This window comes from Schistocerca serialis, chromosome 2, assembly GCF_023864345.2.
Source record: "Schistocerca serialis cubense isolate TAMUIC-IGC-003099 chromosome 2, iqSchSeri2.2, whole genome shotgun sequence".
Classification (NCBI taxonomy): domain Eukaryota; kingdom Metazoa; phylum Arthropoda; class Insecta; order Orthoptera; family Acrididae; genus Schistocerca; species Schistocerca serialis.
The window spans coordinates 870,466,814-870,489,749 of record NC_064639.1 but is presented as its reverse complement, the minus strand read 5'-3'; the positions used below and the strand labels follow the sequence as shown (position 1 = coordinate 870,489,749).

General features: G+C 41.5%; 1 protein-coding gene and 1 non-coding gene across 2 annotated transcripts in view; one reads left to right on the top strand and one right to left on the bottom strand.

Moving 5' to 3' along the window:
* LOC126456482 (sodium channel protein Nach-like) overlaps positions 1 to 22,936 on the top strand; it is a 286,210-nt gene that overhangs the window by 149,012 nt on the left and 114,262 nt on the right. Inside the window, exon 6 of the mRNA XM_050092232.1 lies at positions 21,638 to 21,783. Within this exon, the coding sequence (XP_049948189.1) occupies positions 21,638 to 21,783 (146 nt within the window). The remainder of the gene's footprint in view (positions 1 to 21,637; positions 21,784 to 22,936) is intronic.
* Positions 7,727 to 7,799, bottom strand: Trnar-ucg (transfer RNA arginine (anticodon UCG)). The gene has a single exon. It is a non-coding gene; the product is annotated as a tRNA-Arg (tRNA).

Sequence of the window (22,936 nt, the reverse complement as noted above, 5' to 3'; positions counted from 1 at the left end):
GTGGCTCTTGCAGCTCTATTACTGCTGCCAGAAGGAGCATATAAATTGACTATAGTAACTCCTGCTACATTTATTCCAATACCTCGCCCCGATTCTAATTTATCAACGTCATGTACGGGGATGCCTTCTCTAACTAAAATGGCCGTGCCAACATTCGTTTCAGTGGAAATATTGTAAAAATCAACGTAATTGGAAAAATTTAATTGTGGGAATACCACTTCCTGTAGGAGAGCAATATCCGTTGCTGACTCATACAGAAACTGTTTCAGAGCAGCTATTTTAACATCCGACTGTATTCTATTAATATTTAACGTGGTAATCGTATATGACTGTAACATAGGGGAGTGACCTTTTTCCCGCTAGTCTATCATTTCATGCCACTCCATGCCGGATACTTCCTGAGAATCTGACTGGAGACCACCGTCACGGTTTGCATTAGAACCTTTCTTTTTACTTTTCTTGCGGTTTGCATTGACACTAGCCTTCACCGAATGTCTGCTCCGCCCACCCCCTGAACAGTTTTCCACCGATAGCGGTGTCGGTGGATCTGAGGGGCAGTCGTGTGCCACCATCTCATCTGCCAAAGGCGGCGCAGAAGCAGTTTGCAAACACTCTTCCAATGCCCCATCACTTCTATGAACACTTTCGTTTACTGTTTGTGTGTTATTATTGTAAAACTCCGCTTCTTCGTCTTGGGATTTGGGCTGTGACGTCGCCTGTTGTTGACAATCACTCGCTACCTCGTCATGTTTGCTTTCAGTTGCATCTGCGAGTGAATCTGTCTGCATTGATTGACGTACGGGTACTGCAGCGCGGGGTTGTGGCGTCACCAAGAGCAGCGCATTGCCATCTACTGGCGCGTCCAGCGCTACAGAATGGGACTCTGATGTCACTTCGACCTGTTCAGGTGATGGTAGCATATTCGATCTGTCTAGTGATGTACTGGACTCAGAGTTCGAATCTATGCTGACAATATTGTCTGAAACAGTTTCCAGTACTGTTTTCTGAATGTCACCTACAACTTTCAGTGATAGGTTGATATCTTCTTCATCTGTGCTACTGCCGTCACAAGTTCGACGTCTCTTGTTAGTGGCTATACTACTTTTTCCAGCCGGATTGTCTACAGTGTCATTCCTGAGTAAAGGTGGAAATGCTTCAAGAGTATTTTGTGGCCTGTCGTCTACATTCCCCGAAATGCTGGAAACTTCACCACCCGTCATCTGATTTTCAGTCACAAGATCAGCCAGTGTTAACCTTTTACGCTGTTGTAAATTATTCTGCAATACAAACACCTTTTTTGGACAGTTTTGCCGGAGATGCCCACTTTCATTACATATATGACAAGTCAAAGTCTGTCCATTGTATATAACGTGACTAGTTCCACACCCCTGAAAGTTCTCCTCGTCAAGAGATCTACGAAAGACGATGACTGAGTCAGTTAATATATGAAGATAAATGTACGCACGAAGGAAAGAAAGAAAGGGTTCTTTTTATTTCGTTGAATGGTCTTTATTTATTGTGATGTTTCTGCACAGGTGAATTTGAGCATCAAATAGTGCGTAAGAGATTAGAAATATCCACAAATGAGCATCAAATAGTGCGTAAGAGATTAGAAATATCCATAAAAGCAGTAGTTCCCAACTTTTACATGATTTCGTTCTTCTCCCATTGTAATACACCCATAAATAAACGAAAAAATATTTCGACCGTGACAGGACTCGAACCTGCAATCTTCGGATCCGAAGTCCGACGCTTTATCCATTTTTTTTTTTTTTAATAAAACCTTTATTAAAAAAACAATGTTACACATTGCAAATACATACTAAGTTATACAGACATGAAGTTATTTAAACAAAGCGGTTTGATCATTTCAATTGCGCTGACATTAAGGAAAGACAACAGAAGATTGTGTTACTGACTAAATCACCAGAAAGAATTAAATTAAACATAAATACTTGAGAATGGCGGAAAGGAGATATATAATAAAGTTGACTAGCCTTCCAACTACACTTTCTGGACATTAATGGAATCTAAGTATTTGAAGTGATCAGATCTATATAATCAGTCTTTCACTGCAAAAATGAACAGGGCAATGTGCCAGCCATTGAATATTACATTTATCGGATAGTATCTTATGGTTTTAACCAATCGATAAGGAGATTTCTATAAAAACTGTCTTATTTCCAAATTTCTAGTATAAGCCAATAATGCACCTTTCATGATTTGTGTTTGGCACTATTAGACACACAATCTCAATGTCACATAAGTTCTGTACATTAGATTATAAATTTCAAAAAACTACTCTCTGAAGTAGAGAAAGCACACATCATAAATATACTGTAAAATCTTAAATAGTATCCTTAAGGTAACTACAATACATCACTGTCAACACAGTCTTCTTTTTTATATTAACCAATGCCCATTCTTTCAAATACAATTTTTAGCATATTACCGAACTTTTTCTTGTGATTCGAATAGCTTCTAATTTTGTTGAACTCACACAGCATGTGTACCTTGAACTCTATGATGCTATCGGATCCTAATTTGTTAAGGACGTAGTTAACAAAATTTCCCAGCAACCAGTTCACAGCGTTATTTTTTGCTTCTGGGAAATAGCGTGCTTCAGGCCTGTGTATCAATGACAGCGATATATACTCAGGGGATTTTCTTGTAATCAGAGCTATTTGCTCCCGGATCCACTTCCAACTATTCATGTGACCACCGCAAGTATATCGATGAATTACTGTGTCAACTAGATGACATTGTTGACATAAATTTGTTTCACAGAGTCCGATTACGTGCAGTCTTTCATTGGTGCTAATTATGTTGTTAACTGTCTTGTACCATGACGTTTTTATATTAGACGTGAGCACATTAGAACTAATGTTTTTCCAAATCTCAGTCCACTCAATGTTTGGAAACTGTCGTTCTATTTTGTTTCTTCCTTCGCTTTTCTTTCGTTCCCGCATTATGGCTCTCGATGTTAAGTGTCGGGACTGCCTGAGTTCGACACTGACATAACTAAACTCAACATAGAAAATCCTCACGTGCTGTAAGCGACTGTTGATATTCTGCACGTCAATCGGGGAAAGCAGGCTTGGAGGTTTAATGATGTCGAAAAGTTGGCTGGTTATGCTTTCTCGCGAGTCTCTTATTAAATTAACTTGCCTTTAGATAAAAAGAGCAGAGGCTTTATCCGTTATATCAGTTAATCCTAGTCCACCATTTTTAGGATCTAAAGTGGTTACTTTAGCAGGTACTCTGAACACTTCACCTCTCCACAAAAATTTTGTGATTTTGGACATTATTCTCCTCGCTATCATTCTCGGTATTGGAAACAGCTGGGCAGTATAATAAGCCTTAGCAAGGATGCATGAGTTGATATACTGTGTTCTTTGAACTTGGTTCATATATCGAGTTAAATTCTCTACAATGGCTCCTTGCACTTTATCTGTTGCAACGTTCCAATTTAAAGCCGTCATTTTCATAGGGCATGCTGTCAGGGTGATCCCAAGTGTTTTATGTTGTCGGACTAAGTTTGCCCACTCGACGTTGATATTATCAAAACCTCTGAGATTTAACATCTTACTTTTTTTCCGTTTGCATTGGCTCCAGATACTCTACAGTACGAATCAATCACTGTTGCTAGCGTGGTTACCTCGTCATTATTCCTTATAATGACCCCTATATCGTCAGCATAGGCTCTTATAACTGTTTTGTTTCCTGATAATGTTAAGCCTTTTAATGTAGCATGGACATGTCGGAGGAAAGGTTCCAGCGAAATTGCGAAGAGCGACATGGACAGAGGACTTCCTTGAGGAACACCTCGTTGTATTTGCATCGGCCTGGATTGTTGACAATTCACCGCTATTTTAGCATTTATTCCAGTTGCTATGTTCTTAATCAACTGTATAACCCTATCGTTGAAACCTATTTTCTTCAATGTCTGTAGAAGATATTCATGGTTTACTACATCGAACGCCTTATAAAAATCTAAAAACAATAAAGCACACTTTATGTTTGTTACAGAAGTTATTGCAATGATATCCCTGAATTCCGCTAGATTTTGAAAAATGGTTCTGCCTTGCGCACAGTTCTGATGTTGACTAATAATTTTATCTGTAAGGCATGAAATTCTCTTGTTTATTATTCTAGCTATTAATTTATAATCAGAATTCAGCAGTGAAATTGGACGAAAATTATTTAAATGTTTGTTTCCATTATTTTTTGGCACCAGAACAATTTTACTCTCCTTAAACTCAGCCGGAATCATTTTACCCTGAATAACCTCATTTACAATGTCCGTGATTTTCGCACCCACTATTGGCCAGTAACGCATGTAAAATTCTGCTGGCAGACCATCCGGTCCTGGGGATTTTTTTGGTGGCGAGGCGCACAGAGTCTCATACACGTCTTCTTCACTGACAACCTCGAGAAAATTTTCGTTGTCATCTTCTGTCAGCTGTGGGGCTAGGATGTCAAGGAATTCTTCCAAGGAAGCATCACTACTTTGATGTACAGAATATAGCTCGCAATAATAGCGATAAATCTCGTCCATGATATCCTTCTGGGTTCTGAGAATCGTGCCGTGTTTTGTTCGAATTTCTTCAATAAAAGTCCTTCTCCCGTTTTTCGTATGCTTCACTAAATGATATAGGGAAGTAGTTTCATCTGCTGACACCGAATTTGCCTTCGATTTTATTTTCAACCCTTCCATTTGACTTCTCTTGATATTAAGTAACTTGGCTTTGACTTTTTTGATGTCTGCTATCCGAAGTGAGGAACCTGCTGAGACTTGATCATATAGATCTCTCAAAACGGAATAGTAATACTCTATAGTGCATTTCATTTCCCTTGCGCTCTGGGCACTGTATTGAATAAGAACTTTCCTCAACTTTGGCTTTGCCATTTTAACCCACCAGTCAATAGCAGTGGCATATCTACTACGGGCTCGCAGGCATATTGCCCATGTTTCTTTAATCAGATCTTCTAAATCATGATTAACTAACAAGGAAGTGTTCAAATTCCACTGATTCTTGAATCGGCGAACCGGCTGTCTTGTTAGATTTATGCAAGCTAAGACACTTGAATGGTCTGAAAAGTACGTAGGAATGGTTTCTACTTTTGTCACGGAAGTTACAAGATTTTTAGAAATATATAGTCTATCAATCCTGCTACGTGATGTTGCCGTGACATAAGTGAACTCAACAATGCAGGGGTATTTGATTTCCCATATATCCTTTAATTCTAAACCAGTAACTTATTGTTTTAGTTCACTTGAGAAATTAAAATTAGGTAACTGATCTTTTCGATTTAAAACACAATTAAAATCACCTCCAAGTAATAACTGTCTTGGTGATTTCCTTAACAAGTATATCAAGTCGTCTTTGAAGAAACGTGCCCTGTCAGCTCGATGAGAACTTCCTGAAGGGGCGTACAAGTTGATGATAGTCACATCATAGATATTTAGTCCTATTCCCCTTCCGGATTCCAGTCGTTCCACCTCGCTTACTGTAATCCCTTCCCTTACCAAAACAGCTGTTCCAACACTTGTTTCGGGAGACACATTTATGTAACTGACAAAACCGGGAATTACCAAATCCGAAATTAGAACTTCTTGTAACAGGGCAATATCAGTCGCGGATTCGTACAAAAATTCCTTAAGGGCCGATAATTTCAAACCGGTCGTGATTTTATTTATGTTTATAGTGGTGACAGAATAAGATTGCGTCATTGTGCTGTCACTATGTAGTTGTTTTGTTGAACTAATTTAGTTTACTGTGGTTCAGGGTTCAGTTAAGCTGTAACAGTTTTCTCGGAAGGCTGAACATGGAATAACACTTCAATCAGTTTATTAGTTACTGTCCCCTTTTTTTTCTACTTCTGATGTTTTCTCTTGTACCGCAAGCAGACTGATTTCCTGGTAAACTTTCTGATTTTTCCTCCAGTGATTCGTGTACGACCGTTTCGGACTGAACATTCTTTGGGCTTGGGTCGCCCCTTCTGGATTTTCCCTTCCCTTGGTTACGAGCTACATTCTCATTTGGTTGCGTCGGTATTTTACTTCGCGGCTTATCTGGAGCAGCAGCAGACGCTTTAGCAATTTCGGTTGCCGGCGCCTGCCCTGAGGTGTTGACCGTGATTTCAGTTTGGCCACCACTTCCTCGTTCTTTATTAATTTCACTCACTTTCTGATCGAGGGAAACAAATGGAGACTGCAGTTTTGCATCCTCTCCCTGAATTTGTTTATTAACAGATAGATTCTGATCTTTGCAATCGGCTACTGAACCTGTTGTTTCTTGCAAATTAATGCTGCTTACACCCCTTTCATTTTCTGGTACCGTATGTGTATTATCTTTCTGTTCATTAGTTTCCATTCGCATTTTGCCTTCAGGTTCCTCTGCCTTCTCATCGCACTGTTTTTGCTTGCGAAGTGAGGGAGTGGGACAAGACAGCTCGTCCTCTGAACAACTATCAGTTATCTCCAGAGGTCGTTTTTTCGGTTGCATTTCAGTTTCACGAGTAGTGGCAACGGGGTTTCCTTTTGTTGTTAACGGGGGAAATTGACTGTTATCGTGAAGGGAGACATCAGCTTGTCCCGCTGCGTTAACATCCTCAACCAGTTGTTCCGGGCTATTCTTTGGTAACAGATCATTTAAGGTAAGCTTCTGACGCTGTATCAAATTACTTTTAAGCACAACAGTTCGCCGCGGACATTCCTGTCTGAAGTGGCCGGTTTCGTTACATATATGACATGTAGCTTCCTGACCTGTATAAACAATTTGTGCCTTATACCCACAAACAGTTATGTGAGACGGAATATTCGTCTTAACGTCCATCTCTACACAGCGGACCCCGTTAAAACACTGCAGTTTAAAGCGAGGCGACCATCTTTCATTTGCAATTGATTTAACGTCTCCGTAGTTTAAAAGAGCTTCCTTAATCTTATCATTTTCAATTTCAATGGGGAGATTCAAGACACGAACAGTTTTGTAATGAATGTCCGCTCTATAGATGGAAACCTTACTTTTATAACCATTTCTATGCACAAAATCTACTTCATAGCCCCACTTTCGTAACACTTTATCAACAGTCGAAGCACTGATTAATTTGACAAAAACACAGTATTTTTCCTGATCCAGTTGCCAGGTATGAACGGTTTCAGAAATTACCTGTGTAATCCAGTCATCTATTTCCAGGGATGTCGGCTGAACAGGACGGGATTCTTTGTCATAAGCAAATACCAGAGTATTCTTCCTGAGGTTTGTAGCCATGGTTAATCCAGCGAAGCAATTTCGGTTAAACAACCGAAATTCCAAGTAGCAGCAGCAAGACCAGAAAGAGTGATCAGATCACAAGGAACAGGAACGAACACGGAGATTAACGGACGGACGGCACTCGGCGAAGCACAAGTACAGCGATGTAAACACTGAAGTGCAGCGCAACAGTTAACAGCGGCCACTCGCGAGCGCGGCTGAAACGGAACGACGATGAATGAGTCAGTTAATATATGAAGATAAATGTACGCACGAAGGAAAGAAAGAAAGGGTTCTTTTTATTTCGTTGAATGGTCTTTATTTATTGTGATGTTTCTGCACAGGTGAATTTGAGCATCAAATAGTGCGTAAGAGATTAGAAGTATCCATAAAAGCAGTAGTTCCCAACTTTTACATGATTTCGTTCTTCTCCCATTGTAATACACCCATAAATAAACGAAAAAATATTTCGACCGTGACAGGACTCGAACCTGCAATCTTCGGATCCGAAGTCCGACGCCTTATCCATTAGGCCACACGGTCAGACGAAGTTTAGATGCTCCAGTACAGAATTTGTTACAGAAAATACTCAAGCTTTAATTCTGTTTTTAAAGTTACTATATAGATGAAAAGTCTGAGCCGAAGCACAGTTGCATCAGAACTCTTTTCGAACACGTCATGCGATATTCACACTGTTATGAGTAACAGGGTGTTCCAAGAGATTAAATTATTTAATTTATCGAGTTTCAAAGTCAGACTGACTGCTTATTTAACTGGTTACTGCGTTTTCAACTTGAGGAATTCAGGAAGCAACCCATATAAAATTTTAAGGCAGCCTGGCGACTGTCTAAAATTTCACTTTAATTTTAGAAAGTCGTCTTACATAAACTGTGTGCAAAACGTTTACAGTAATAAGATAAATTGAACTGCAGCTCGCGGTAACGTACTTACAGTAGGCTATCCATAGTGTCTTTCGATTGTATTTAAAAATTAGTTGTTTGATGTCTTCAGAATTTGTTTGTGTGTCCAATTATATGTGAAAATAGCTAAGTGACTTATTAGATAAAGATCTGTATTGTACGAAGTAAATTCATTTTTTGCTCTCAGATTGTAAACAAATGTTGATTTCCTGTCAGATAGTACTGATGGAAGACATCCAGATTGTTGATGTGCGGTATTTGATTAGTATTTGCCACAGCATAATTCCCTTCGAAGACTGAAGGACGAAGTTTCTGGGACAGTGTCACAGTGATACTGAAGGAACTGAACGGAAGATAGACAAACTATCCCGAGAAATGCTATTAATAAAGTTTCACGAACCGGCTTTAAATGATCGCTCTAGGAATATCCTACTATCCTCTACGTATCACTTACATAGGGATCGTGATGATGAGATTAGAATAATTACTGCACGCACACGGGCATTCAATCTATCTTTCTTCACGCGCTCCATACGTGAATGGAACGGGAAGAAACCATAATAATTGGTACAATTCGACATACCCTCTGCCATGCACTTCACGCTGGTTTGCAGAGTATAGACGTAGATGTATCTGTAAAACCCCTGCAGGATAAAACTGGTATTCAATTACTTATCTCAGAACGATTGTCAAATGTTAACAATAAAATAACCTGACCACTTAGGTACAGACTGTAACAATAGTAATAAGAATAAAACATTAAAATGATGGAACGTAATGCAATAATATTAATAATAATAATAATCATAATCTATGTGACAGACGCATCATGTAGACTGGTAATAATAATCATAATCTATGTGACAGACGCATCATGTAGACTGGTACAAGACACTCTAAATGAGAACCACACAGCTCAATGAACTAAAACAAAATGAGAAACAAATGAACAGTTTTATTTGTTTGTAAATAAAAAATGCCTTCTCTTGCAGCACTGTATTTTATTCTCCCAAACGTGTTTGCATTTTTTTCTCTTTAAAGCATCATCAGTGGGATCTATAATGATACAGTTACGCTACACTTTTGTTTTGATATGTATTATTCATAGATTATAAAAGTTTATTCCCCAGTCTCTTGTTGCCTATGACAGCTTCTGGTAACAGGTGAGGCTGAAGTGTAAACGATATGAGAAAAGTGTATGTAACAACAATAAAAACAAGAAAACACATCATTGATGCACAACAGGTAAGGAAAAGTAATTACAGCAAAAACGCCACCACTACTGTCGAAAAATTCTCAAAATTAATAACTCTCTAAGCAAATTCTTCCTATTAATTTTAAGGTGATATGGTGTCAAACAATAAAAACGAATAAATGCAAGCCTACCTGCTCCAGTCCACTTTCACAATTAATGTAATTTCATGTGAGCAATCACTATAAAACATAAAATACAAAAGCTACCGTATTTTATGCGCAAAATTAGAAAAAGTCCATGCAAGTTGTATAATATTTCTACTGTAATAAATCGAGGCCCACAGAAATAACACATAGGTGTAGAAACATGTTTGGGTAAATAGACAAAAGAAGAACATTGTGTTTTGCAGAAGGCAGAGTTTAAAATCCAAAATACCCTCTTGTCACTACACGTTGTAGAATACAGAGATTACTTCGGGTGCAAGGAATACCGTCACTGGAATCATGAAGTTTGGGAAACGATCACCTGTAGTGATGGGTAGCCAGTGGCAGACTACAAGCTCCTCGAAAACCACGCAGAGCAATGCATTCCGCTTGCACGAAGGAAACGGCTCATAAAAGTGATGGAAGTATTTCCGTGTGGGGCAGTTTCACGTGGAATGAAACGGCGCCCTGAAGGCGTTACCCATACTGTTGCAGCAGAAATCGCATTGTGACCACTGCCCAGGCATCCCTACCGTGTTCCTGCCACGGCAGCTACACCTTGCACTTTGCATGTCAGCGTACAGACAGGAACTAAATCTTTATAAAACGATTTTAATGAAATGATTCAGTAAAATTTTTTTCTTTCACATGTTACAGCCTCACATCGCTAAATGGAAATCAACTAGCAATCTTTTCATTGTTAGTGACAGTTACTATTACGTTTCGGATTTAACTAACCCATCTGTCAACTATTGCATTGAAAAATGTCGTTCTTGGCTACAGTACATCTGATGCACTGTAGGTTGTATTTTGCTGCATGAGAAATGTAGCTATCACATCTAAGTTACTTTAAAAGTTGGAAACAGAGACACACTTTCCAATGGAGACAAGAAATATTTTAAAGACTTTCTCACACTGATAGGATTTCATTGCTGGCGAAATTTACTGCGATGGCATTCCATCGAGGTTTCATCAGCGATATTTGGTGCGGCAGCACCACAGCTCAGAGACTTGTGAACATGGTGAAATATCCTCTGCAGTCATCGTCCACGAGACCACACAGTTCTGTTACACTGGTCAACAATATTGTGTCACAGAGCATACGAATGTTTTCTTTAGCACAGTTGTTGAGCCGGTATTCAAACATGAACTAAGTTTCTACATATTCACCCAGTTTTCTTTCGACCTATTACCTCATGTCTGTAGAACTCCTTGGAAACACTTCACTTTTGTTATAATGATGACAATTTAATGGCCGGCCGGAGTGGCCGTGCGGTTCTAGGCGCTACAGTCTGGAACCGGGAGACCGCTACGGACGCAGGTTCGAATCCTGTCTCGGACATGGATGTGTGTGATGTCCTTAGGTCAGTTAGGTTTAAGTAGTTCTAAGTTCTAGGGGACTGATGACCTCAGAAGTTGAGTCCCATAGTGCTCAGAGCCATTTGAACCATTTTTGCCAATTTAATGATTCTACATGTGTAACTGTTGAAAAACATACGTCTTGTTTACAAGAAATTCTCATACATGACTCTTAATTCAGTAACTCATCACCTGAAATTGACGGAGGTTTAGCAACATTCCTGATTAGTTGGGTCAAATGCTTTGTATCCCTGTAAAAAGGGAAACTTCTTTTTAAATTCAGTGCAGAGTTGGCTCCTAGAATAAACCTCAATCCTCTTGTAAAGAAGTGATACAAACTTCATTCTGGATATAAGATTGGTGACCAGGACAAGAAACAGTCTCCACATTTACACGCTATGTCGTGTCGTCAGTCATACGAGCACACTGACGCCTGAGAGATCGATCCGCCGGATGCGATTCTCTCGGTAAACAGAACAGAGGAATGGCTGTGTTAGCCAAAGAGTACACAGCCAGTCGCAGTACTTACGCTCGCCGCGAGGCGCCGCGAGGCCACTTCATGTGCAGCAGGAGAGTAGTGCAGTTGTGCCAGTCTACAGATCGTAGCCGCGCTCAGTGGCCAGCCAGCGACGACGTTAGTCAGTCATCGTCTGCAGCTCAGTCATTGCTGCCATCAAGTCTTTGTAGCCCAGTTCCAAGTTAGTCTTCAAATTTGCCGGATTCGACGTTCAAGGTTACGAGAGATTAATTCGTCACTGCAAGATTTGTGACTTGTGAATTATGTCATTCTAGAGACGCTTAGTCTAGTCGCGTCTTCTATAATTGTCAAACAACTGATCATGGACTAGAGCAAAGTTAAGTAATAAATACTTCCTTATTTTGTTCCTCTGCTAATTAATTGTGTTTTCCTGTTGTAGCTACCAAGCAGTCCTGGCATAGTAGAACCCAAGTTTCCACCTCCTTGGCTACCTCATTTGCCACCTCATGTTGATGGACTCGATTATGGTGGAAGATCGAGATCCATCATGCTGTTTCACATGTGTTATACTGCTGAGAGGTAGGTAAAAAGAATTATACCGGCCGTTCTTTTTGCTATTACCTTGATTTGCAGAAAATCACCAGATGGCCCTACAGGTTGTCATTTTCGCTTCACAAAAACAGTTGGAATCGCCTCAAAACAAACTAGATCTTGGTCTCTGTACCAACGTATCATTTGCCATGACGCCTGTTTGTCACTGTGAACAAATATCGGCACACGTGATTCCTTAGAAGTTGTGACGAGTACATGCAATACAGAAGGATTTCTACATGCTAATGCAACATTTCATAACCCACGCTCTCCACAGAAGTAGAAAAAAATCACAGTTGTACTGAAACGTGGCCTAACAGGATTGAATTACTGCTTATACTGAAGAATTAATATTATTAACTGTAATAGTAAATGAAGAACAGATAATGGATCAACTCATTTATGTGCGGGACGTTTCGGCATCGAAAAAAAAACACATGTGAGTAATTTGAAAGGCTCGCAATCAACGTTGAGGACTTTTTTATGACGTAAATTTATAAAGTTACCAATACTCAGAAAGTATGGTCATGCAACACGTTAATCTAGATGAGAAATGGCATTGTGTTTAGGTCGGAATGACCTGTGACTACTTGAATTGAAAATATCATTAAACGCATTGTAACTTTAATATAAAGTATCATAAAATGAGAGAATCTCACTGCGTTATGTCACTTTAAATTTCTATTCCATCACGTAGTCGAAAGCTGGATTGATCATTTGCAAATAACATCAATAAAAGGAAACACAGTTCTACATGTTCATATCTTCCAATGTCTTTTTTTCCCTTTCATGATATGTCCCTAAACGTAAAGCGCTAATACTTGAAATTTGCAGAGATGAACTAAATAAAGTAAGAGTGTAAGTGATATGCTGTAAATTACTGTCACAGACAAAAATTCGAAGTTTTATCATATTTATTCAATCCAAAATAGGTTTCACATGAAGTCATCTGTAGCCAATGACTTTGTGAACACCTCAGGTAAATGCAAGAACACGTGATCTCGTATTGAAACTGATCATAATCAAATTACTAATCAATGTTCACCATTATGTGCGAGGTGACAGAAAAGATATGAAACTGACAACACTACGAGCAATCTGGCAACACTGTCTTGTTCTGCTTATGTAGATCGATGCTTTCGTCCCTTCCAGTTGCTCAGCCCGAGTTTCAGTTCATACTGCCATCACGTGATTTTTTAGGGCGCCATCAGTGATGTTGTGTTTTTGTTGCATATTATGTAAATGGAACATCGGAATTTAGAGCAACGTTATGCGGTTAAGTTTCGTGTTAAACTTGGGGAATCCGCAAGTGTGACCTTTGAAAAGTTGAAACAGGCCTATGAGGAACATTCCTTATCAAGAGCACAATTTTGTCGCTGCCACAAATCATTTTTGGAAGGTCGAGAATACATTGAAGATGAACCTCGCTCAGGGAGACCTATAACTTCAAAAACCAACGAAAATGTTGAACGTGTGCGTGCTCTTGTGAGATCAGACAGACGTTTAACAAATAGGATGATTGGTGACCTGTTAAACTTAAACACTTTCATTGTACATCAAATTTTGACTGAAGATCTGCAAAAGCGAAAGGCTTGTGCTAAAATGATGCCGCAAAACCTCGCATCTGAGCAGAAGGACAGTCGAAGAAATGTGCACATCTACCTTCTTGAGAGGATTGCCAGTGACAACTAATGGATTAGTCGTGTGATCACAAATGATGAACCCTGGATTTTCGAGTACTGTCCTGAGACTAAGTGGCAAAGTGAAGAGTGGCACACTAATACGCCTCCTCGACCAATTAGGTTCGAATGAGCAAATCAAAGATCAAAATAATGCTGATTTGCTTTTTTGACAGTAGGGGTATCGTTGATAAAGAATTTGTTCCTCCAGGAAAAACTGTCAGCAAAGTGTTTTACAAAGATATCCTCGAAAGGCTCAGGAAAAGGGTGAATGGAGTGAGACCAGACGCTGCAATGAAGTGGATGCTGCAGCATGACAACTCCCCATGCCACATGGCTACTTCCGTCAAATGGCTCTGAGCACTATGGGACTTAACTTCTAAGGTCATCAGTCCCCTAGAACTTAGAACTACTTAAACCTATGACATCACGCACATCCATGCCCGACGCAGGATTCGAACCTGCGACCGTAGCGGTCGCGCGGTTCCAGACTGTAGCGCCTAGAACCGCTCTGCCACTCTGGCCGGCGGCTACTTCCATCACGGAATTTTTTGCCTCAAAAAGCATTGCTGTGGCACATAGCCCCCCTATTCACTTGATCTGAGTCCTTACGACTTCTTTCTTTTCCCGAAATTGAAAAAAAGTTTTAAAAGGACGTAGTTTTGGGACTGTGGAGAAAATTGAAAAGAATGTGACCGATATGTTAAAGACCCTAACAGATGAGGCCTTTCACTGGTGCTACCAAGTCTGGGAACAATGACACCGCAGGTGTACAGCTACTGAAGGGAACTACTGTGAAGGGGACAATATTGTTGTTTGAAAACGAACAAAAACTTTGGCAGAGAAAAACACAGTCTCATTACTTTTCTCACACACCTCATGTAAGTTCAACGCAGTTCTTCAATTAGAACGTCAGATAGAAACTAGCGACCCTATCGCTGCTCATACTACCATAGAGCAGTCAGTGACCATGTCCCAAGTCAACCTCAACTGCTGTGTTATCTTGCCCTGTCATAGCTATGTGAAGTGTTCCCCCATCACTTCACTTGGTAATAGATCCATTTCACTACATACATAATGATTCAGTAAAAGTAATCTAGAAGCATCGTAATAGCATGCTGAATGTGCACTAATGTGTTGATCAAAATGGTATCTCGACTAAAAATTAAAATCCTTAATTATAAATATACGAAATTGCGACAGACTGTCATATGACATTAAAAGGGCGTAATAAGAATATAAAGAACACGAGTAACACATTAATATGAACTGTTTTTGTCTGATTATTTCACTGACGCAGACATTTATAAGCACTGTGCACCATTTTTGAATTATAGTGAGTCTTCAAACAAAATTCTGCAAAGGTACGGAATGCACTTAAGCCACTGAAAAATAAAACATGAATATCTCAATACCTTATCCTACAAGTATCCTCGTTAAGTGTACACCATGGTTTTGATTGTTCCTATGATAATTTTTAAATTGTATGCCAAACTGTTTATAATAAGTGTAACTTCACTTCTGGAGACTGTGTGGGAATGTGCGTAGTGGATGTGGTAAGGTCAATTGGAAGCACTCGTCAACAGCTTCTACTTGAGTCCTCATATGTTGTTTTAGAATTATTGCATACTTTGTCCTTAATTCATAAAAAATTACTATTCAGTGAACTTTGTACGCATCACACATGGTGCGTTTGTATTATAAGAATCGTCTTTAAATCAGTTTGAAAACGGTTTACCTGTATTCTGAATATGACGATTCCTTCTCGCAAAGGCATGGCTATACAGCTGCAGTCTCCATTAGTAGCTGGTTTGCTCTGTGACTTCCACCTGTCTACGCTTAATCTACCACATTCGATGTGCAGGTCTGTCAAATCATGCTCATGGGGCCAGATACCCCACTTTGACACAGTCCCAGAACATCTTCCCCACTCTCTGCAACTGGGACGTATTGACATGTAATGTCAGCATTTCAGTGGAAAATTTGGAAATTTGTGGTAAGGTCTTATGGGACCAAACTGCTGAGGTCATCGGTTCCTGAGCTTACACACTACTTAAACTAACTTACGCTAAGGACGACACACACACGCATCCCCGAGGGAGGACTCGAACCTTCGACGGGGGGAGCCGCGAGGAGCGTAACAAAAAGCCCTAGACCGCGCGGCCGCATTTCAGTGGACCACGCCACCGTATCCTAAATTTGTATCAGAATAATTTGAGGAACCCAGTCGTGACAGTGCTTGTCGAGCCTCCCCAGTCACCTAACATCAACATTTTGGGTGCCATAAACTGAGACGTGTGCAAGAGCTGGAAATAGCTCCTACCTATCTCCATGTGTTGTGTGCTGCAGTTGCATAGTTATGGATCAGGATGGTTTACGAATACTTCCAGTAATTTGTGACATCTTTGTCACAATATGTCACCTTCCTGGTAAGGACAAAACGAAGCGCTACATGCTACTAGGCTATATTGCGTCACAGCTCGAAGCTGACGGGCAGAATCTAAGGCTCAGCTGGGCCGGTTATCTCTAATTCAAATTTTTGCATCTCCTGCTTCGAACAATCATTGAGTAGAGTGAAAGAAAGTAAGTTCAGTGCATCCCCTAGGGCTCTCACACTATACCATCAAAAGTCTGCCCAAGTCACCTGTTGGTGAAGGAACAAACACATCTAAAACAATACCCAGCAGACCTCATGTACTGATCGACGTGGACAGTCGAGCGTTGCGGAAGGTGGTTGTAAAACATCGTGTGAAATCAAAGGAAGGAATCGCTCGTGAGTTCCGAAGAAGAAAGAAGGGAAGATTAGGGTTCAATGCCCTGTCGACATTGAAGTCATTAGAAATGAAGCACAAGCCCGGAATGATTCAAAGATGGGGAAGGAAATCGGCCGTACTCTTTCAAAGGAACCATCCGAACATTTGCCTGGAGCCATTTATAGAAACCACGAAAACCTAAATCTGGATTTGAACTGTCTGTCGCGTCGCAAACGTGAATATTGTCGGGTATTGAGCGACAGGGGCTCGCTTGGAGTGCACTAGCCAGCTAGCCTACGTGAGAGTGAGTCTTGACCTAGCTGTTCCTCCTTACAAAACGGGACGAGGTAGCTTGCAATGATCTTCACAAGAAGTGCCTTACAATCCTTAGTTTATTTCCTGAAACGACTCCTCTTCTGCCACTACACTCATGCTCATAAATTAAGGATAATTGCAGAATGTGGTGCCATACAATGTGGCACTACACAAAACTGGCGCTAATAGCATAGGCACATAGGGAACACACACGACACAGGTCTGTAAGTCCACGGTATTGGTGATAAGTTGATAAAACCGTCCAGAAACACATGTGCTACAAAACGCTACTGTTTCCTGCACATACACCCCGACATCAATACGGGATATGATCACCATGCACACGTACACAGGCCGCACAACGGGTTGGCATACTCTCGATCAGCTGGTCGAGCAGCTGTTAGGGTATAGCCTCCCATTCTTGCACCAGTGCCTGTCAGAGCTCTTGAAGTGTCCTAGGGGTTTGAAGACGTGCAGCGATATGTCGACCGAGAGCATCCCAGACGTGCTCGAGGGGGTTTAGGTCTGGAGAATAGGCAGGCCACTCCATTTGCATGATATCTTCTGTTTCAAGGTACTCCTCCACGATGGCATCTCGGTGGGGCCATGCGTTATCATCCATCAGGAGGAAGGTGGGACCCACTGCACCCCTGAAAAGGTGGACATCCTGGTGCAAAATGACATCCCGATAGACCTGACCCGTATCCTCTGTCAAAGACATGCAGGGGTGTACCTGCACCAATCATAATCCCACCCCACACCATCAAGCCACGACCCCCATACAGGTCCCTTTCAAGGACATTAAGGGGTTGGCATCTGGTTCCTGGTTCATGCCAGATGAAAACCCGACGAGAATCACTGTTCAGACTATACCTGGACTCGTCCGTGAACATAACCTGGGACCACTGTTCCAATTACCATGTACTGTTTTCTTGAACCAGGCCTTATGGGCTCTCCTGTGACCAGGGGTCAGTGGAATGCACCTTGTAAGTCTCCGGGCGAATAAACCATGTCTGTTCAGTCTTCTGTAGACTGTGTGTCTGGAGACAACTGCTCCAGTGGCTGTGGTAAGGTCCCGAGCAAGGCTATCTGCAGTACTCCGTGACTGTCTGTGGGCACTGATGGTGAGATATCGGTCTTCTTGTGGTGTTGTACACTGTGGACATCCCGTACTGTAGCGCCTGAACTCGTTTCCTGTCTGCTGGAATCGTTGCCATAATCTAGAGATCACACTTTGTGGCACACGGAGGGCTCGTGCTACGACCTGCTGTGTTTGACCAGCCTCCAATTCGTCCTAGTAATCTACCCCTCATAACGTCATCAATATGTGTTCTTTGAGCCATTTTCAACACACAGTCACCATTAGCACGTCTGGAAACGTCTGCACACTCACTCACTGCACCGTACCCTGACATGCACCAACACACCTTTGCGTATGTGGACTGCTGCCAGTGCCACCGTGCGATGACTGCAGGTCAGATGCACCACATGGTCATACCCCGAGGTGATTTAAACCCGCAAACCTCCCACCATAGCATTGTTTCACCATGTATCAGCATTATCCATAATTTAAGAGTATGAGTGTTGTACTGATTGGGCTTAGTAACCACAAAGAGACCAAGTCTTTATACAGAGACAGTGATTTGATTTCACCGTTCCATCTATATTGAATGTGTCTGTTCACTGGTCCTGTGCCCATTCTACGACAGAGTTCCTGACTCTCGGACACTCTGAATATTTCTCTACTGCGCTCAGCCTCTCCTACTCTCTTGAGGAGCACCAAGCTTCCTAGTTTTCTTTGACGTTTCCCCTTCATCCTCATCTGTCTCTGACATGTGATGCTGAAGGGATGTTGCCTCCTCATTGGCTCTAATTCGCGCTGGGCCTTAGTGACTACATTCGCTGGGTAGAGAGATCTGACCATATATTGCGCTTCTAGACTGTCGTTGGCTTCATATGACGTATAGATTCCCTTTCCAAAACACCTATCTCTGTCCTCTCCACCCCTGTACTTGCTGTTACTTTGGAAAACTTTCCGCTCCTTATTTTGATCTAGATGTGTACTGAGTATACTTGACAAGGATACGATGTAATGCTGCTGTGTTCACATCCCATCCAGTGGTCGCCGCCATCCTGGAGCCAGCTGTGCATTCGCCATCAAGTAAGGCCTGAAACCCTTCCAATTCCTGCTACTGCTCTGAATCTGACTCAGTTTTTTCTTTACAAGAGCAGACGCTTTTTTCTCTGTGGATACAATATGTCATCCTCCCGAATAGGAGTCAGTTTGCTAACCACTGCGTCGCCTCACTCAGGGTGAGATCCAAAGAGCTACGAGCAGTTCAGAATGTGGTACAGTGGTCGAGTAGCTCCTCAAAAGCAACATATTTCTGTAGTCATGGGCGCCACCAGCATTAATTACTGGGGAAGGGGGGGGGGACGAATCAGTAGAGTATAGATAACATGGGGGTCAAAATGAGATATGTTATTGAAAAATATTGAAAACATTAGGACCTAAAACCACTTTTTGGAGCATTCTGTATGCCTCAGACCATATATGTCAATGACTTTTAAAAGTCCTAAATTCTGCCAATTTGTGCCTGGATTACAACCTATTTTGCAATTATCAAGTACAAAAAAGGTTTTATAATTTTAAATTTAGGACAGTATGTGTATGATTATTATGTATTGTGTCCTAGACAATCGTGCAAATTATTTCCGGTTGAATTGTTTTTCTCACTAAATAAAAGCTTCTTTCATGTAAGATTTTGGTTCTGTTGGCTGAGTGAAGTAATGTCAGACGAAGTCCTCTACAATTTGAAATACTGTACTGAAAATAATCCGCCAGAAAATACAAAGTAGTTCTTTGTTTAAATTAGAGACCTATGCTTGAAAAAGTGGAGAACACTGGAAACCTATTACTTTGCAAGAATACCCTCCAAAAATTCACAGTGCATAGTTTTCTTTTACTGAGAAACGTGGGCAAAGCCGCAATGTGTAAATTGCTAGTTTATTATAAATCTTTTTTAGGGAAGAATCAAGTAAAAATAATGTGTAAAATTTAATGGACATATGCTAAAGGTGCATTTAGATCAGTTTAAAAAACACTTGAGGAATTCCTATAAACTAGGTGTTGTACTACGTTGTAGTGGTACAATTAAGTAAACTGGAATACATTTTGTAATAAATATTTACTTACCATAATTCCTTTGGCTTTTAAAAAACGAGAGTATTGATGAATCGTCTAGAATTCTCCTCATAGCATTCTCTCTTGACATATACACTGACTATTCATTATTACAATACTAAAAGCCGGCCGCGGTGGTCTCGCGGTTCTAGGCGCGCAGTCCGGAACCGTGCGACTGCTACGGTCGCAGGTTCGAATCCTGCCTCGGGCATGGATGTGTGTGATGTCTTTAGGTTAGTTAGGTTTAAGTAGTTCTAAGTTCTAGGGGACTGATGACCACAGCTGTTAAGTCCCATAGTGCTCAGAGCCATTTGAACCATTTTTGAACAATACTAAAAGTAAAGTAAACTCCTTCTGAACAGGACTTGGAAGGCCCAATGGTACCGAATGACTGCCTAGTCATCCTCAGGATGCGGATGTGGAGGGGCGTGTGGTCAGCACGCTGCTCTCCTGCCCGTTGTCAGCTTTCATTACTGGAGCTGCTACTTCTCAATCAAATAGGTCCTCACTTGGCCTCATAAGTGCTGACTGCATCCTGATTTCCAACAGCGCTTAGCTGACCTGGATGGTCACCCATCCAAGTGTTAGCTAAGGCCGACAACATTTAACTTCATTGATCTGACGGGAACTGGCGTTACCCCTGCAGCAAGGCAGGACGTAAGTGACTGTCACATGGCATTCGATTGTTAGCTATCTACCTGCTGGTACCCTTCGTACAAACTTACAGAGTCCTCATCCACCTCACTCCTTCACCACATGCAGTCATACCAACACAATTCATAAAAACTTGGAATATTGTCTTTTTAGAGAATAATATAAATGGATTTGATTTACTGGCACGTTATGAATCCTCCAGACCGTTAATTCTTACTGTACAAGAACTTTTAGTGTGTGTTATTAGTTAAGCTTTAATACATTCGTTCAATGGTGTCTTTTTTGCATAAGACTAAAAAATTGAAATTTCTTTTCAAATAATATTGGTGGAGCATGCCCTCGCCTCCCCCTACCCCTCCGGCGGTGACGCCCATGTCTGTAATTAGTGCTAAGCGACGTCACTGGACACCGGAAGACTGGAAAAGAGTGATTTGGGGTGATGAATTACACTGTACACAGTGGAGATCCGATGGAAAGGTTTAGTTTTGGCGAATTCCTGGAGAACATTACCCGCCATCACCTACAGTGACAACTGTGGAATACAGAGCAGGTTGTGTTATGGTATGGGGATGTTTCGTGGTTAATGTGTGGTCCCCTTGCTTTGCTCAAGAAAACAATAAATGTGGATGCATTTTGCAGTGCCATGTACTGCGTGCAGTAAAGGAACAGTCTGGTGATGATGATTATTCATATCAGCATGACAAGGCAGCCTGTCATAAAAACAGAATCTGTGAGGCAACTGTTTGTGGGCAATGACATTCATGAATGGAGTGGCCTCCCCAGAGCCCCAACCTGTACTGAACGGAATATTTTTGGAATGAGAGAATCATCTTCCCTCCAGAACCCAGTGCTCAACACCATTGCCTTCTCTGGTTTCAGCTGTTGATGAAGAATGGGCTGCCATTGCCCCACAGACATTCAGAAACCTCACTGGAAGTGTCCCCAGCAGAGTTCAAGCCATCTTAAAGGCGTAGGTGGACCCACCCTATATTAATATCCACTGATAGCTGTCCAGATACTATTGATCAGATAGTGTATGGGTGTGTGCAGATGAGCCAGCCGTGCGACCAGCTGCTGGAGGGTTGCAAGTGGAAGGGTGAGGAGACTTCTTGCCACAAGCTCTTCACTTCGCGACTCTCCTACCTCGGCTTCTGCTGCTCCTTCGGCTACCGTGGAGATGTCCGCGTCACCGACAGGTAGGCATTATAACTTACTGCCTGCCGCCTCCAGCACCTATCCTACTGTTCCTGACACACTCTTCCCAATCTGATGTTCTGGCACAGGCTAACATATTGACCTGGAATTAGGATCGGACTTGTATACTTGAAATATTGTAGTCAACACTTAAAATTGCAGCTCACGCCATTTTGTTTTCTTGGGGTGTTAATTCTGAATTGATTGAACACCTATATTACCTGCGTAGTCGGACATTCCAGACCAATTTTTTCAGTGGTATATACCGCCGCAAGGGAAGCCAGCGTAATCAGAGTCTACGGCTTAAGACCACTCCTAATGCAGAACTTATTTTGTGGACAGTCTGAAACGATTATTATTTTATGCTGCTTTTCCTGTCGGGAATCGTGCAATGTTACACAGTGAGGTCTTAAAAGGTTATACACTGCCTGCTGAAAAGGTGAAGCACCTGGGAGACGTGGCTGATGTCACTGTAACTTCATACTTGTACACACCAATGGCAGGTATGTAAATGATTAGAGTTGCAATTCTCTGTGGCAGAAAGAGCAGCCTCCAGAGAGCAGTAGTGTTGCTTGTGTTTATTGTTGTTTCCAGGCCTATTAGAGTACATCAGCGTGAGAAACGGAGATGCTGTGTACTCATATGAAACAGCGTAATTAGCATCTGTCAGAGTTGAAAAGGAGCCTCAGTATGGGCCTCAATTTGGCCGTCTGATTGGGTCATTCAGTATGCAGATTTGTGGATGTGACAGTGGCCCAATTTCAGACTAGGTGGAGTGTGAGGGTAGGCTCGTACTTGTTGTAAAGGTTCTGGTCGACCACATCTGCCCAGGGCTAGGGAGGATCGTCATATTGTGCACCAAGCGCATCATAACCCCTTGACATCTGCACCTATCATTTGACAACAAATAATGGACCCCTGCAAGATTTCGTTTTAGCCTCCACCACTGCTTGTAGTCTAGCACCAGCTGAACTAGAGAATTACAGTCCCATGCATAGACTGCCATTAACATCCCAACAGAGATGGCTGCCTTTGGAGTCATGCCGTGATGGGCAGCATGAACTGCTGATGAATGGTGTTCCATTGTGTTCAGCAATGGATCGCATTTCTGCACTACCCCAGATAACCATTTTCAGCGAGTATGCTGATGACCAG